This window comes from Glossina fuscipes, unplaced genomic scaffold, assembly GCF_014805625.2.
Source record: "Glossina fuscipes isolate IAEA_lab_2018 unplaced genomic scaffold, Yale_Gfus_2 2, whole genome shotgun sequence".
Lineage (NCBI taxonomy): Eukaryota > Metazoa > Arthropoda > Insecta > Diptera > Glossinidae > Glossina > Glossina fuscipes.
Window position 1 is genome coordinate 11453821 of NW_023998416.1, and position 17713 is coordinate 11471533.

Genomic DNA, 17713 nt, shown 5'->3' on the forward strand with positions numbered 1-17713 from the left:
AATATCATGTATAAATAAACAAGAAAAAAGTTCGACTTTTCTATACCCATCATCACCATCATTATAAAACAAGAGAAAAGAACTACATTTTCGTATTCTACAATATTGGGTGGGCGGGATCGGTTTTTTCTGTATTCAGAATAAACTTGGATTTTGCATGTGTTGTACTTTATGAGTTATAAGCGAAAAACAGGGAAAGCAAAGGTGTTCACACTTTCTCTTACATAGACGTGTGGCCGTTGTACAAGTGTTCAAGTTGTTTTCAAATTATTTTGCAATTTTCAGAATGTTTACCACAACTATCATACAGTTGAGCGGATGGACAGGTGGACAGACCAAGTGGTTCTCTGAGGTTTCCTTTCAAGCGTTCTGAGCGTTTCGACAAAATGAATGCACCTCTCATGCCTCGGTGATGGATATAAAAAGAGAAAGCAAGCATATCTAGCTTACAGGCATATCCGCAGCGTGTGTAGATCCGAGCTGGAACTAAACACCTAACCCGTTAAAAAGACGCAAAAGCTTGGCAATCGATAGCAGTGAACATATTCAAATCAATTTGCGAATCATCGGAAGATTTAAAGATTAAAAGATAGTTTATATACTACATAGGCATAGCGTCCTTACTGAGGAGAAAGAATTCGACAGTATTTAAAGCATCTGATATCGGGAATAAATTATAGATTTCATTTCGATTCATCGCCCAACCACAATTGACTCAGTATTGTTTTCTAAATACCCATGGAAAAGTGCACAGTTGCAGAGCGTATACATTACAAAAGTAATAAAACCGGGTTACGCTTTGTGGTCGCAAAATGAAGCTCATAAATGTGGTGGACACCAGGATCTGGTGGATTAATTTTCATAATCGAAAACATTGGGTTGGGTATGGGAAATTCGGCCGCCACCGAATATAGCTTTCTTACTTGTTTTTACGTCAAATTAAAAGTAGGAACTCTTCGTGGCCACCCTAGATATGTATATACACGTGTGTAGTGAACGTCATATATTAATAATTCCGAACAGTTTTTGGAAAGAAATAAATAAAATGCATTTACGAGTAACGAAACAACTCAAAAACATTAACTAAGAAAATAAAAAAAATGTGTTAAAACAAAAAAATCGACAAAGCAAAATTTATACAAAAATCATAGTCAGCTAATAAAATTTTTAATTAAATTGCAAAGTGGCACCTCATTTGGCCAGAACTTGTTTTTGCCTTATTTTTGCATTTACAACTACACAAAAATGGTTTATTTCGTTTCAATACAGATACAGAATTTTTACATTTCAGCTAAATCAGGTAAATACATTTATACTACTTCTTGAGCTTGCATATGTAGCGTGTTAGTTAATTGAAGTCAATATTAAATTATTTTAGTAGTATTGAGAAAAATGTATTATTATTGCCCAAGGGGAACGACACCGAAGTGAAAGTCAATGGAAGCAATGTCTGCTCCCCACTAACAAAGTTCGTAAGATCATCATAAGTGTCAGGGTGTAAATGATCCCCCAGGAGGACGCAAGACTTTAAACGCCTGATAATCCTTTCTTGAACACCTAACACCTAATTAATTTTGATAAATGACTTAACCCTAGGGTTCAGTTTTGCCCCAAGACGATATTATATGTGACCGAGATATATAGAGCCTTTTTTATAGTTATTATTGCGTCCGCTATGGAGATACGATTATAGACATTGTTCAAAATTTTTAGAGAGTCTCTAACAGTTCCTTCTGAGTTTTGCAAACGTTTTGACAAATTGAATATATTTCTCCCATCTTTCAGAGGCAGCTATAAAAAAAAAACGACGAATTGTGCTGACGGATGCATCCTACATTACAAAACGACTATGCTGTCCAAGCATATTTTAAAGAAGATGAAGCTTGTTATGAACTTTTCATCAGATCAAACTAGATTTATATATAAAAAATATGAAATTACTTACGTAGTAGGCTCATCCAAAAACAATACTGGCGGATTACTAATTAATTCCAAAGCAATTGCTAAACGTTTCTTCTGACCACCGGATAATTTACCTACGAGAGCATTGTAACGATGCTCTAAAGTTAGTTTTGATAAAATATTATTTATCTGGAAAAGTAATAATAAGAAAGAAAAAAAAGTAAACAATTAATCCAATTTTCAAAATTGAAAAAGGTTTAATATGACAATAACAAATAAATAAATGATTAAATAAATAAATAAATAAATAAATAAATAAATAAATAGATAAATAAATGTTTATAAAATATGCATAATATTCTTACCAAAAATTCTTTTTGTACTTTGGTCACTTGATAGCCTAATTTTAAATTAGTGGCCAACATCATTGTCTCGCCCACGGTCAAGTGAGATCTTAACAGATCATCTTGAATTATGTAACAAGAAAGTTTCCGATATTTGTCTGAACTTGTGCTTACAACTTTGCCATTGACTTTAATTGTTCCAGTAGAGCCAGATATGCTGAAATACATAAACGGAAATTGTTGTTATCATCATCTGAATAATTCGGTAAATCATTGAATTGTAAACTTTTTGCTATAAATCTTGACAAACTCATATATTGTCGTCTTCTTTTTTTCTTTTTTTTTTTGAAGCCTTGGCACAAATTAAAGATTATTTTCGCTTATTTTTAGTAAACCTACCGCACGTTATTGCTCGTTGCTATTGCATAATTGACGCTAATATTTATTGGACATTTCCTTTTTTTCTTCTTGTTATTTACTTCCGCTACATGCTATCAAATTGTCATGTAGTCATTACATCAACTATACATTTTTATACCCGTCACCGAAGCATGGGAGGTGTATTCATTTTGCCAAAATGTTTGCAACGCCCAGAAGGCAGCATCAGAGACCCTACAAAGTATATATACGCTTGGTAAGCCTCAAATTCTAAATCGTTTTAAGCATGTCCGTCTGTCCGTCTGTGTAATGTCCTTTATAAACATTCTCCTGGTCGCAAAAATGAGATCACCGTTTGTTTGTTTGATTGGTAGATTGGTAGATGTCGTAAACGAAAAACCAAGTAACATAGCAAACCTAAACAGTTAGGTAGCAATTTAATGCTACTTATTTTATGATTTTATCTAAACAAATAGTCACTCGTAGCGGGCTATGTACCGTATTTTTTAAATTATAAGATGCACATTTTTACATAGAAAAATGGACTCGAATTTTGGATATATCTTATGGTGTGAATTTTTTTATTTTTTCAATAAGTTGTCTCTAATACATTAATATATATATATATATATATATATATATGTTTAATATATAAAATTGTAAATTGCAATAACGAATGATAGTATCGAGTATGAAGATAAACTGAATATTACTAATACGAGTTACGTTAACAATAAATAGAAATTTTGATCCGAAAATAACCTTAACCCATACTTTTCTAAAAACCATATTATAAAGCTGAAGTGCGGCTAATCGTCCGATGCGTCCTATAGTCCGAAAAATACGGTATTTCCCCCCCTTCTTCATTATAATACTTTTAATATATGCCATATCGTACCGGAACTTGTTATATATATACATACAGACGTCCAATTAATCACATTTAAATTTATAATTGGTCTATTAGAATAATTTGAGGTTAGAATTATTCATAAATTTTCTCATTGTTCAAGGAATTTTTATTAGTGTTACTAGGTGAGTATACGTAGGTGCATATATTAGCTTAGTAGCTCTCTCGATTACCTCTCGATTTATTATAAATACTTTTGGCATACTTCTAATTAATTGCTAATTGCTTATTACAATTCATAAGAAATTGAACATCACGTTACACGATTGATTCATCTCTGTAAATAGATACTACAAAAAAAAAAAAAAAATCGATTTATTGTATTTACTATAACAAAGGTATTAAGCGATTAAACTGAATTGTCGACAGCTCTTTGACATAGACACGCAAACTCATTAAACAATATAATCTATAATTTATGTGCAGTGTAATATAATAGTTTCATCACTTTTTGTCCATACTATTGAACATAGTTTGAGTTCATTCATCATTCCGTTTGTAAATATCAGACAAATTTGTATGCACTTTCAAAACTCCCATATATGACAAAAGAAAATGATCGGGTACACGTCGATAGTAAATAAAAACAAGTAAAAAAATTATATTCGATCATGACCGAATCTTGTATACCCATCCCCGTTATCCTAAAAAAGAAAAAAAAAGTAAAAGACAAATTTTGATCTTGCTCTACAAGATGGTGTGGGCGCGGCTGATTTTCTCTATTTTCAAAATGGAGAAGGCGTTGTAGGCGTGTCCTTGGAAGGCGATATCTTCATTTTCACTAAGGAGAGAATGTTTACCATGAATACCACACAGCTGGCCAGACAGACAAACAGACTTACATGTTTAGATGCATCTCAAATTTGAAACTGATCAAGAGTTTATATACCTTATGGGGTTTATGAAGCTGATTTGTTTCTCTGATGAAGGTGTTGAAAAAAAATTTTAATTTTGATACGCTATAATATTGGGTAGGCGTGGTCGATTTTTTCCCAGTTTTGTACAGATGCTAAAGCATCACTCATAGAGCGTGCATTTAAATTTTTGTATATTCATCTGGTGTTGTTTATGAGTAGTGAGTAAAATCAATTTTTTATTCCTTTTAAAAATAGAAGGGTCCTCAGTTTACGTGGTACTGTAGGCATGTCCTTCGATCGATTTGACCCAAATTCAATATCAAGCTTCCTGCAAGAACTTCCAATGTTTCTGCCAAATTTGAAATCCATAACTTTACTTTCGCGGTTAGGAGAATGTTTGCAACAGACTTTACAAGGACGGACAGACGGACATACTTAAATCGATTTAGAATTTGATGCTAATCAAGAATATATATATTTTGTGGCGTCTCTGATGCTTCCTTCTGGGCGTTGCAAACGTTTTGACAAAGTGAATATACCTCTCATCCTTCAGCCGTGGATAAAATAACTTTCCATAATAAAGGGAGCGCTTAAGAAAACCTGAAGAAAAACCAGCCGAGCAATCACGTAGCTGAACGTTAGCTTTCGCTGTTGTATTCAGCTTTTTGGGAAAAACAAAAATTTTTCTTACTCCTTACCTCTTCTTAGAACTACCACGCCTCCTTTTTCTAGTACAAAAGAAAAAAACTTGAAAATAATTCTTCATTCTTTCGTATGTAAAAACCTGCATTTAATTGCTTTGTATATGAATTTAGAAGAATTGTCACATTTGTGGAGAACATTAGATATTATTTTCTATATTGAAGGGTTTTTTTTATTATTAAACTCACATAGGGGCTTTTCCAAAATATTCTTTAGATAGTGGCTTAACTATTCCTAGAAGGTTTTTTCGCATTTTTTTTTTTTTTGTTGTTTTTAGTTTTTATATTTTTCACCTTAATTTATGACACCTAATTAGAGGCGTTAGACGAAACGCTCAAAGTCAATCGTAATTTATTGACAGATCGTAAAAATTATTTAGAAATGATTAAACGAATGATTTTTAAATAGCAGCAATTAATATTATTATAGATTAGAGGAACAAAAACGAATAACTTACCGAAAACCGGATAAAATATTTAGCAAAGTGCTTTTGCCAGAACCCGAAGGACCCATGACTGCTGATAGTTCGCCGGAACGGAAAATGCCATTGACGCCGTGAAGAATTTCTTTTGTCACTGCCAGGAATAATGAATAAAAAAAATGTTAATATTATTAAAAAAAAATAATCCAGAACAAGTCGAATAGTTATATTTTAGGGCATTTAGAGCAGGAGTTCCGAAACTGTTAGGTGCGAGCTATTACCGGCCTGGTGACGGAATTACCTTTTTTGTCATCACCACCGAAAGATGGGGGCGTATATTCAATTTGTCAAAACGTTTGTAATGCTCAAAAGCAAGCTTCAGCGACCCCATACATTATATATATTTCTGATCAATTTTAAATTTTGAATCGATTTACACATGTCCCTCTTTTCTGTCTGTGTAATGTTTGTGGTAAGCAGTGTCTTGACCGCAAAAATGAAGCCATCAACTTTAAATTTGGCAGAAACATTTGAATTTCTTGTATACAGGCTGGTATCTAAAATAGGCCCAATCGGTCGAAGAAGACGCCTGCAGTACTACGTAAAGTGAGAACACTTTTGTTTTTCGACAGGAATAAAAAATCGGTTTATTCTCACTACTCATAGACTATAACAGACAATTCTGCAAAAATTTGAACGTATCTTCCGGGTGGGTGATGCTATCGTACCTGTACGCAAATGGGAATAATCGTCCATGAGTACTCAACTCTGTAGTGTAATTTTATTTTCAAAAGTTTTGTAACACACAGAAACCAGCTTCAAAAACTCCATAAAGTATATAAATTTTTGGTTAGTTTAAAATCCCAAATGCACCTGAACATGTCCGTCTGTACATCTGTTTGTCTGCGCAACTGTGCAGTTTTTGTGGTAAACATCCAGCTGTTAGCGAAAATGAAGATATCTCCTACAAATTTGGAAGTGGCTTAAACTTATGTAAGGACACGCCTACAACGCCCATATAAATATGCGCCAAACCCAATCAAAAAAAAAAAAACAGCCACGCCCACTTCACCTTGTAGAGCTAGGCCTAAATTTGTCATTTACCTTTTTTTCTTTTTCAGGGCAGCCATGATGCGTGTGAAGGATTCAGTCCCGTCCAAATATAATATTCTTACTTGTTTCTGGTTCTTTTTAAGATAACCGTAATGGGTGTGAAAAATTCGCTCTTATTTCTTTACTTGATATTTGTACCGAATTTTTTTATCTTAAATAAGTTAAATGCTTACCGAAATTTCTTTCTGCAAATGAGAATTTTCTCACTGTATACTTGAGATTCTCAAACTCTAAATCGACTGCTTTACAACGTGAAAAAATTGATTCACTTTTCGAGATGTCATTTACATTCTGATTTTTCATTAGTCCTGATGAAGATGTTGATGGTACAGAGATTTCATCCATAGATGACTTAGAACTTGTACCCGTAGTGCAACATTTCATGGCCAAAACTCCTGTGGTGCAATCAGTAGCAGAACTACCGCCACCACCACCGCAGCCATCAAAACTTTTCAATTCTTGTAAAACTGTCATAATACGTAAATATTATGAATGGTATGAACAATATCTGTAAGATATAAAAGTTAAAAGTGAATTTTAAGCGAGAATATAAAAGACATTCATGACATGCCATGAAACCGCGTGTTTTCTTATGATATTTTATTCTAATAAAACAATTTTTGCACGTGTAAGTAAAATATTTTTTTGCGCAAAATTGGAAAAAAGAATTTATGTAAATAAATGCAATGATTGCTAATTAATTACATTGATAACAATTGCCCGATTTCATGTAATTAGGTTGATAACAAATGTCTGAACTCAAAGTTCAAGTTTTGAAAACTTGAAAGTCTAATCTTTCCCAAAAACAATCTGGCATTCGACGGCAACAGTTGTTAATGCAAACTTTGTTACCCTTGTTTCACTAAATTATTTTATTGGATATAAAGAAACACATTTATGAAAATTGCGATATTATTCAGTTACGTAATTGTAACAAGAATTAATCAAATCATTTGTCAGTTTTTTTTTACAAAATTGTAAGTAGGTAGGATTAAAACGTTCAATAATATTCAATACAAATGTACAGTCAACTAACTTTTAATGCAAATCATTTCGATATGTAGGCGGCGTTTTGCAATGATCTTTTGGCGTCAGCAAGCCTTATGAAATGCACTAAAGAGTTTGATAGGACAGAGCACAATTTGTAACGCAAGACTCCAATTAGCAAAGAAAGATTAGAGAAAACTTCTCTTATCTAAATTCTTGTTATTGTTATTATAAATTTAGCCAGAGAATTAATTCTAAGACTAAAGTGTTAAAGCACTAGCGTCTAAGGCTTTCAGCTTCATTAAAAAACTCTAACACACTTGAGATTTGAACCCACGACCATTGAGCTGCTAGTCGAGACTCTTGTCTACTCGGCCACTCAGACGGATTATCTAAATTCTTATTGCCTGTTAGTGTAGTAGTTAATAGAATTATCAAAGTTCAAAGACAATGAATTGCAAGATTTATTGAACGAATATCCAATACATACCCCCAAAGCATTTTCGAATAACCTAGCAATTGATCTTTATATTACTTCTATTATTATTATACATTGTATCAATATTTCTCAATGAATGCATTTTTCAAATGATAAAATTATCAAAATACATGCAAGAATCTAATAACAAAGTTACTCTTATTGGTAGATTTTCTGAATTTTGAGAAAGTCTACTGCTTGCAAAATCTCAAATTATCATAGACTGTGAAGAAGAGATTCCCAACAAGGTGATTTTATTTTTCTCGCATGTTAGTTTTATTGATGAGATTTTCTTACGAACTTTTTAAATATTCAAAAATATCATATCTTCCAACTCGCACTGAAAGAACGCATTTTCAATCTTAAGACTATCTTTTTGGACATGCTTTAGGCGAATTTAATCCGAAAGCAGGTGTTACCTAAGAAGAGACCTTACTGTATATAAAAATTAAAAGGTAAGTCTTTAATATCATGTCTACTCATTCAAAGTAGAAAGTGTCGCGTTTTATTTTGCATAAGTTGTTTTTAATATTTTTGCTTATAAAATATTTTGCAATGCGTTAATACCAGCGACAAGTAAATTGAAAATTCAAATGATATTAAATGGATTTTTCAATGATCTCCGAACTGGTTTGATTTTTTTTTTTTTTTGTATTCGCAGTTGATTCTTTTAGAATTTTTTAAGAAAATGTAGTCAATCACCTGCTTTGTCATGAATCGAAGAAACTGATCATAAACATAGAGGAGTGCAAAATTTATTGGACACATTATTAAAGGAAGGATTTGAATTTATTATCAGTGCATTGTCAAAGCATTTATTTGCTTGCTTCATGTATTACCCTTGCGGACTTGTTTTCCCAATGCAATTATGCAAATTATTTTTCCTCCATCTATGGATGGATATACTTTACTATCGTTACTTCATTTAGGTCAAGGAACCCATGATCATTTTTGCAGAGCTTTCGAAAAAATATGTTTATGTTTGTTGTCTGTCCGATGCAAGTTCGACTTTAAGGATTTGAAGATAAATTCGAAAAATATATAGCAAAGACATCTACCATATGCCTTAACTGGGCTCTGTAAGGCCCTAGCAGATCTTCATTAAATAGCCAAAATTAAGATATTTTATAGCTGGACTTGGAAACGGACTCAGTCTAAATTAGAAAATGTACTGTATTTTGTTGTGAACACCGCACGAATCCGTGCGAAAATATCTTTCGAATTTCTTTTGACACTCTCTCTCTCTCTCGAATTCTCCCCAGTTTCCTCAACTTATTTAAAAATGCGTACGACTCACCAGCAAACTTTGCAGATATTGTTCAAAAACTGTAAATTCTTGAAAGACAAATATTGAAATATATAAAATATTGCTAAAAACCTATAAGTAACTTTTAAAAGTTTTGATCTAAAGTTTCAAAGCTTTGCGATTTTTTAATGGCAAAAAATCTTTTTATCAAGTAATTTGTTGTAGTTTTGCACAAGTTGATGACAGACTTGTATTTACTTTTTATATTATATATTTTACATTTATTTCTATATACATATATATGTATACCTCAGCTACAATTTCTACCAACCAGCTACAAACTAATCTAAGGCTTAAAGTATAAAGGTTACTCCAAAAGTATGCTAAACTAACTGAAGGTAGACAAAAAAAAAACAAAAATGAAAAAAAAAAACACCTTACATTAAACCCATACAAATGAACAAATAAAAACTAAAGGAAAAAAATAAAAAAAGCTAAAACAAGTCAAAATAGGCGGACATCCGTAATCCGTAATTAAAAAGCTTTATGGCTACAGAATAGAATCGCATCACCAGATGGGCGCGAAGTCGAAACGTTTGGCAACCATTTATTCAAGCTCTTTGATTAACCCGCACACTCATCAATTCCTTCATATGACACTTTATAGTCAGGTACTACATCACTTCTTACACAACGGAATTTACACCCCACTGTTTTGTTCTATCTTTACGTGACGGACGTACGTATATATCAAATCTGAGGCTCAAAGAACTCTATGCTCATATTGGGCCTTTCTTACATATCTCAAAAAATTTGCGGTTATTGATTTGCTGAATAACAGAAGAAGAAGAAGAAGAAGCTACTTGCTTATATTGTTCGATATTCAATGATAATCGTCATCAATGTCATTGTAAACAACTCGTAAGGAATTAAATAACTAATAGTTGAGTGTATATTGATTAAGCTTAATGAACGACAATTAACAAGTTACGCGACAAGGCACATTAATATTAATATCGTTTCGTAAACTCAATTAATGTAAGCGTAAGTTTACAAAGTTGCAAAGGGTGCATGGGATACCAGCTAAGATTAATTAGCGTAAGCAGTAAGATGAAAGGAATAAGGAATAAGAAGAAGAAAGCGCTTATCGACAGGCTTAATTTATCCAATTGAGTCATTATAGCATTGATAAGTCATTAGGTGACCGAACTATTGAAGTGTATTCACGACCAGCTGAAATCATTTTGTTACGACTATCATCTACCATACTTTTCGGTTTATTAACGATAACATTTACATACAAATTGAAACGATATCTATTATCAAAATTTATAAACTTGTTTACGGTTTTACCGAATTTACCGTTGAAGTCAGTTACATTTTGCAAGATTCCGTTACAACGAGGCAAGCAAACTTACTGCACTTATATTCTTCGATTTTTGTGATTGTGTGTTTATAGTAATTGAATTCTTAAGTAACAAGATACTTTTTATTTATCGCATTTTATAAACAACAATTTAGCTTTACGTTAGTCCGGTAGAATTAGTTATAGCATAAAAACTTGTCTTTAAGCTTTAAAAGTAAAACGTAAAATATCGTTTAATGACAAGTAAAATCAATACTTTCGCATGGCATTATATGCGTCCGTAAATTTTAGCAGAAATTTCAATTTTTCAAATCAAATTGATTTTGATTTTATTTGTCGAAAACTATGTAAAGAAGAAGAATAATGCAGAAATTTGGGATATCTGTTGAACAATTCTCATAGTAGCTCGTATGCGCAGGAATTACGTTTCTGGTTATGTTGGATGAGATTGCATTAAGTTTTTATTTGCGCTGCTATAGAATGTTCGGCTCTCATACGAATGGCCCAAGCTCGATTCTTGTTAGCTACTACTCCCTACTTTCCAAAATCTAATAAGAGCCTCAACTGTGCGGACCATGGTCAGTCTGTCGAATACCGTGGCCAGAGTGAATTAAAATAAAACTAACGAAATTAGGCAGAAATTTACTAAGAAATATTTTCTACCCTTTGAAGATCAAAATTATTTCCACAAAGCATATCAGATTAGTTCACTACGTTAAAGGAGAGTACACCTTGTTATTCACGGCTTTTCATTTTTCTTAGTCTTGCATGCAAGTTTCGTCCTTTTCTTATAATTTTATGATGTGGCGTAGAAAAGCACACAAGTCAAGCTCAAGTACAACTAGTAGACAAGCTCGAAAAACACCAACAACTTTTTTATATTTCCACCTATAGCTTATATAGTAGAAAAACCTGCTGTCTACATGTCCCCCAAAACTGTTTGCACGTTCGATTCGAGAATGGTTCCACAATTAATGATCAATTTTCAATTCCAAATTATTACCTATTTATACTAATGCCTCTTAGCACGCTCGTCCTCCACTTGCACAGGGATAGAAAATGAATTATCGTTAATTGTAGACGTATTAGTGAACTTATTGGAATTCGAAAGGAAAATGAGATCAAAATAATTACTTTTCATAATAGTATGTATATAGTCACTATAGGCGATAGATAATGTAATAAATAGAGATTGTGAAATCAATATGAAAAATGTATTAAACGTAAAGTGAATTATTTATATAGTGTCTGATATTTTAATTCTCGTTTAGTGTTCCGCGTACATAATAACGATTAATCACTTAATTAAAAATCAATGAAATGCATTGATAATGAGATTATAAAGAAGCGTATAATCAAATATGAATGCCAAAGAAAAAAAGCTAAGAGAAATATATCATGCATTGAACGAGTACTTAGTACATTGTGTTGGAAGGAAAGAAAGAAATTACACGATTTCATTATATATTTGTGTACAAAAATATATATATATATATATATATATATATATATATATATGTATATACAGAAAATATGAAGATTTCAATTTGAATACAAAACTAAGTTTGAGCAGTTTGACAGTAAATGTAGTTTTACGAATGAACTTAAGTTTAGCAAAGGGCACGATGCAATGGGGATTAGTAATAGCTTTACGTTTACGAAGGTTCCACTGTTAACACATTTATGTTATATTTTGTAAGAAAGTTGGCAGGCTTGCAGAAAGTTAGTTCAACTGAAAGTAATCAGTAAATATGTGCAGTAAAAAGGCGACTTTCTTACTCAACATATATTGCGCTTCGTTACTTCTTTGTTACGGAATATTTTTATTATCGCGAATATTTGTTGCGTCACAATTTTTAAAAAATAACGTCTTAACGTCAACTTGAATAATTCACTGCTTAACATAAGCAGAAAATTGTAATTTATAATTCAAAGCAAATCTAAAGCACATAAGTATATATTTTTATATTTCACCGAGTGTTCGCGAGATATCCCGTACGCATGTAGAAAAGGTAGCGGTCAGAAAGGATTGCCTTGGGCATTGTGCTTACTGCAAATCAGAAATGGGTTTTGGATATGGCTTTGGGGCCATCTAGAAGAAGAAGATGAAGATGACATGGCTTTCATTCGCGTCATAAAGCATTTACATGTAAAAAAATTATATGTATAGCCATGTCTGTCTGTCTGTCTGTCTGTCCATTCAAATCCCACCGGGAATATCTAAATAACAGAAAAGCAACTAAATCGGTCTCAAAATTTTGAGAATTCTAATTCCATATAAAGCAATCCATTTAGCGCTAAACAGCGCCATCATTTTGTTGGGAAAATACTATCAAATCAAAAGCTTTGATTTTATTTATAAGTAATGTATTGGGAAAATGTGAGTGAAAACCGCATGGGGATAATTAATAATGACTAATACTTGTCGCGATGACTAATATCATTTTTTTTTTTTTTTTTTTTTGTCAATATTGGTATGAATGTAACTGTTTTTCACCGTTAAGTAATTATAAGTAACATATTTCAAAGATTTATTAAAATAAAAAATTTATTTTTTTATGTTTTAAAAATTTTTTTAAAAATTTCATAACTTATTACATATTTTATTTTATTTCTTTGCTTTCTCTCATGCCATTAAAATGAAAATTCGTCCCGCTTTCTCCTTTCTCGCATTGTTTTGGTTTTCCGTAAGGCAAAACAAAAAAACAAAAAAACAACTGACATTATCGGCGAATCGATAGTTTAGGGGAAATATAGCGAAACAATTTAACAAATATAATCATCAAATTCTATAGAAATTTATATTTGTTAAATTTCTTCCGATATTCGTTCATCAAATGAGGCGTGCCAAGGGCCAAGCATTTACGTATAGCTGGGAAAAAAGACTAAAAAAAAAAACAGCTAACATAGCTGGAGAAGAATCGTTAATATAGCCATAAGGAATAATATAAAAATGCATGACTTATTTTTCCAATAGGCAAACAATACGCATAACATATTGACATATGTATAATATGCGAGAGTGTTAGAGATTCATTGCAAGCCGACTAAAAATATTCTCTTTTTCTTTAGTTTTATATTCAATACAAGCAATGCTGTTGAACTTGTCTGCATCGAGCGATGCAAGTGTAATTTTTTTTTTTTAAATTTATTTCCTTTCAACGCCCGTTCACTCGCCTTGTTTTGTGTAATGCATCTGAGCACAACAGGTTTTTCACAAACTAGTGTTATTTACCTCTTGTAAAAACCAATTTTATGTTGATGATATTGACCGTATTACTTAGTTTCTATTATAACTGGTTTTAAATACTTAATCACGACCGACATGCGCACTTAAACTACAACTATATACAATTATCAATGATGGTTTATCACATCGCACGTGTTAATGATTAAGTGTACTTTACTTTCACATTTATCATTTATCACATTTGCATCGATTCTAAATCGTACCATGTGCAACATTCAAAATTGCACGCACCTATCACACCTATGTATATAAACTATCCGCATCCATTCAGCAATGTATTTGTGTCCGTTAATTCGCCAAAACGCTGATGAAATATCGTGCAAGACGGCATTTCGAATTATCTGCGCTAATCCCGTGTTTGGTTTGATCGAGAAAATTTCAACAATCCCTTTACAAACTCGAAAATTGTACTATGCATCCTATTCATTAATGCCAGATTGTTAACAGTGTGATAACAGTTTCGTGTTCACTGTGATCGAACTTTTGAATTTGCTCTTTATACTTTTTTTGCTCAATATTTTTTTTTTTTAATTGCTTTTATTTTAATTGCAAACAAAAATACATTGAATAAATATTTACTCTTCATTTATATTCATTTATCTAATTGCAGAAGCGTAAATTTCCGATAAGCAATTTCTATAAATGCTTGAGTTTCATATTGATTCCTTCGTCAAGGGCGTCTTTCGTCAAACTACACATTCAATAATCAAATCAGATCGCCGGCTAAGTTACATCTTGCATTGACCTCTTAAAGCCTTCTCTCACGGGCACATTTCATTTTTTCAAATTGTCCCAAATGTAATCAAGCAACGACTAGCTTCTATTATTGGGAAAAGGTAAAGAATGGCTCTGTCACAACCTTTAAAGTGAATTCTCCTTTATATTCCTCTCTTATGCGTTCAGTTCACTGATTCACCCAATGCGGCAACGATACGGCTTAAAGGGTAATCCTAGTTTAAAAGCACAATTACCTTGAATTTGTTACAAAAAAGATTTCAAATCGCGTTGTCTTCTTTTATTCTTGTTTTTGGTTTTTTTTTTGTTTGACGGCGCACACCACTCTTGGCCTGCGCTTGGCCGATCCTGGCTTCAGATCATGATTTTCTTGTTAAAACAAAACCCTAAAATGATTTCTAACATAACCGATAAATTCAGATCATCCTTAACCCTTTAGCGTAATATATTTCCTCCATCTTTATATGGCATATTGACCTGGGACCTTCCTAAACTCTTCAATCATTTCTCTCAGCAAAAGGATTACAAGTCCCAGTAACTTTTGTTAGGGAACGTAAACTTTGCGCTTAAAGGTGAGTTCTGATAAAAAAAAGAAAAATGAATAGATTGTGTAAACCTTCTTGAAGAAGAGGCAGAAAGCAGATGTCGCAATATAAATGCAAGATCAGCCAATGAGTTATTCTAATTAGAATATCTGATCCACATTAAAAATTTGATTTTTCACGAAAACATTACATTGCCGACGGCAGAATTAATCGCCACAGGTCGATCGCATCATTTTGTAAAAGAGCTAAAAAAAGTGAATAACTTATAATAAATAAAAAATGAATGATAGGGAAGTCATATAAATGGCAAAGTGTTTATAGTAAGGCGAGCTTATAGACCGTATGATAAATTCAAAATTCTTAAGAGTTATTTATATCAGAAATGAACTTTATACATAATGTACAATAATTTTTTCACAATGGAATTTATTTAATTATCATCGCATAGTAAACGGAGAAATTATAATAAATTGTATTTCATAAATTTTCATATGATAAAAAATAAGGAAATTACATTCGGTCGAGGGGTGACCTTTTCTTGAAAGAGAAAAAAGAGAAGAAAACCCAACACAATCTACAATATTGCATAACCGCACAGATTTATTCCAGACGCTGAAAGGTTAACCATATAGTAAACGTAGAAATATTCATCGCTGTGTATGAGTAATGAGCAAAAAAAAAAAAAAACCAAAATCCTGGGATGCTCTCAGTTTATATTGTGCCATATGTACATCTTTTCCAAGCCGCTTGTCTACATCAATTTACGAGTACACCTTTCAAATATTTTCTCAAATATTTTGCCAGGCAGACAGACGGAGGTATCCTGATCGAATCAAAATTTGACATTGATTGATTAAGAAAATGTATATACTTTAGAGAATCCCTGCAAGCTTTCTTCTGCAAGCTTTCTTCTGCAATCGTATAAGCATAAGTATACCAGTGCACCCCTACGCTATAGTGTTTTGTTATGTGGTTACTAAGAACTGAAGTATCCTGATGGGGCACTTCAGATTATGAAATTGTAATTTTCATTTTATCTTACACTTTTCCTGTTTAAACAAACATGGAAAATTATTGTTATTACTATTATTGTTATTATTAATTTCGCCAGAGAAATAAATTCTAAGATTAAACTCTTAAAAACACTAGCATCTAAGGCTATCGGCTTTTATTAAAAACTCTACCGCACTTGAGATTCGAACCCACGACGATTGACTTTCTTAGTCGAGATTCCTCGCCTTCGGCTACTCAGGCGAATGAAAATTATTATTGGTTTGCGGAAATGAAATTTTTTCACCTTTTTTTAAAATCTTCTTCTTCTAATGTGTGCGATTTATTTCTAAAATCATTTATCAATTCGAAATGAACTTTCTTTTTGGTAAATATGTTGTTTTTAAAACTTAATCTTCCTTCGTTTGTTATGTAATATATATTATAATTCATATGCAGATACGAATGAAACTAAAAACAGCAGTTTAAGAAAAATTTTTTACGCTTATCTTTATAAGAAAAATTTATTAAAATTTCTTCATGTTTTATACAATTTTGTAATCTCTCAATAGACACGAGCGGATTGCATTTACAAAGTTGTGATTAAAGTGACGCAATTTATTCTGGTGATCATAAAAAGATCAAAAAGTCATTTAAGCTAATTTTCAAGAGGCAGCCTGCAGCCTATTATCGCATAAATCATCGTCTCAGGAATCTTTGCACAGACTTTACTCATAACTAGTAAGAGCAGGTAGCACATGCTTCATGTAAAACGTAATCAGAATTGTTAAAGAGAGCCATGTTTTACTGGTCGAAGCCTATTCTACTTGACCTTAAAAAAAATAATATAATCGATGCTCAAAGCAACTGTAATTTTTTCCGATTTTTTTATACCCATCCCGCCGCTGGATATATTCATTTTGTCGAAACGTTTGCAACGATTAGAAGGAAACTTGAGCGACTTGAGAGAAAGTATATATATTCATGATCGGCATCAATCGTATCGATCTCAAACGATTTAGGCATGTCCGTCTGTCTATCTGTATGTCTGCGCAACTATATAGCTTTTGTGGTAAACATACTCCCGTTAGCGAAAATGAAGATATCGCCTACAATTTTGGCAATGAATCAAACTTCCCCATGGACACGCCTATAACGCCCACATGGCTATGCAATAAAACAATTTATATCGAAAATAGAAAACATCAATCGTGCCTAAAGCGCGTGAAAATTTACTTCTGTTACCCTTTTTGGTCTCTTTGAGGCTAACACTGAAGGGCATAAAAGAATCGGTATCAAGCGAATATAATTTTCTTATTTGTTATATTGCTTTATACTCCCTAACAAACTTATACACCACTACAGCAATATAACATAAGTTGCTTGAATAAACTAAATGATCTAAACACCACTTTGATGGTATCTTCCTCGCCAGGTATATTGCATAGCGTATCAAGTCAAGAAAATACTTTTGCAAGTATAAACGATT

General features: G+C 32.3%; 1 protein-coding gene across 1 annotated transcript in view; it reads right to left on the reverse strand.

Annotated features, from left to right (window-relative positions):
- Positions 1–17713, reverse strand: part of LOC119632917 (ABC transporter G family member 18) — a 48366-nt gene that overhangs the window by 27044 nt on the left and 3609 nt on the right. The window contains exons 2-5 of the mRNA XM_038026070.1: positions 6801–7135; positions 5551–5668; positions 2268–2463; positions 1946–2091 (exon numbers count right to left, since the gene is read on the reverse strand). Coding sequence (XP_037881998.1) covers positions 1946–2091; positions 2268–2463; positions 5551–5668; positions 6801–7101 — 761 coding nt within the window. The 5' untranslated portion in view covers positions 7102–7135. The remainder of the gene's footprint in view (positions 1–1945; positions 2092–2267; positions 2464–5550; positions 5669–6800; positions 7136–17713) is intronic.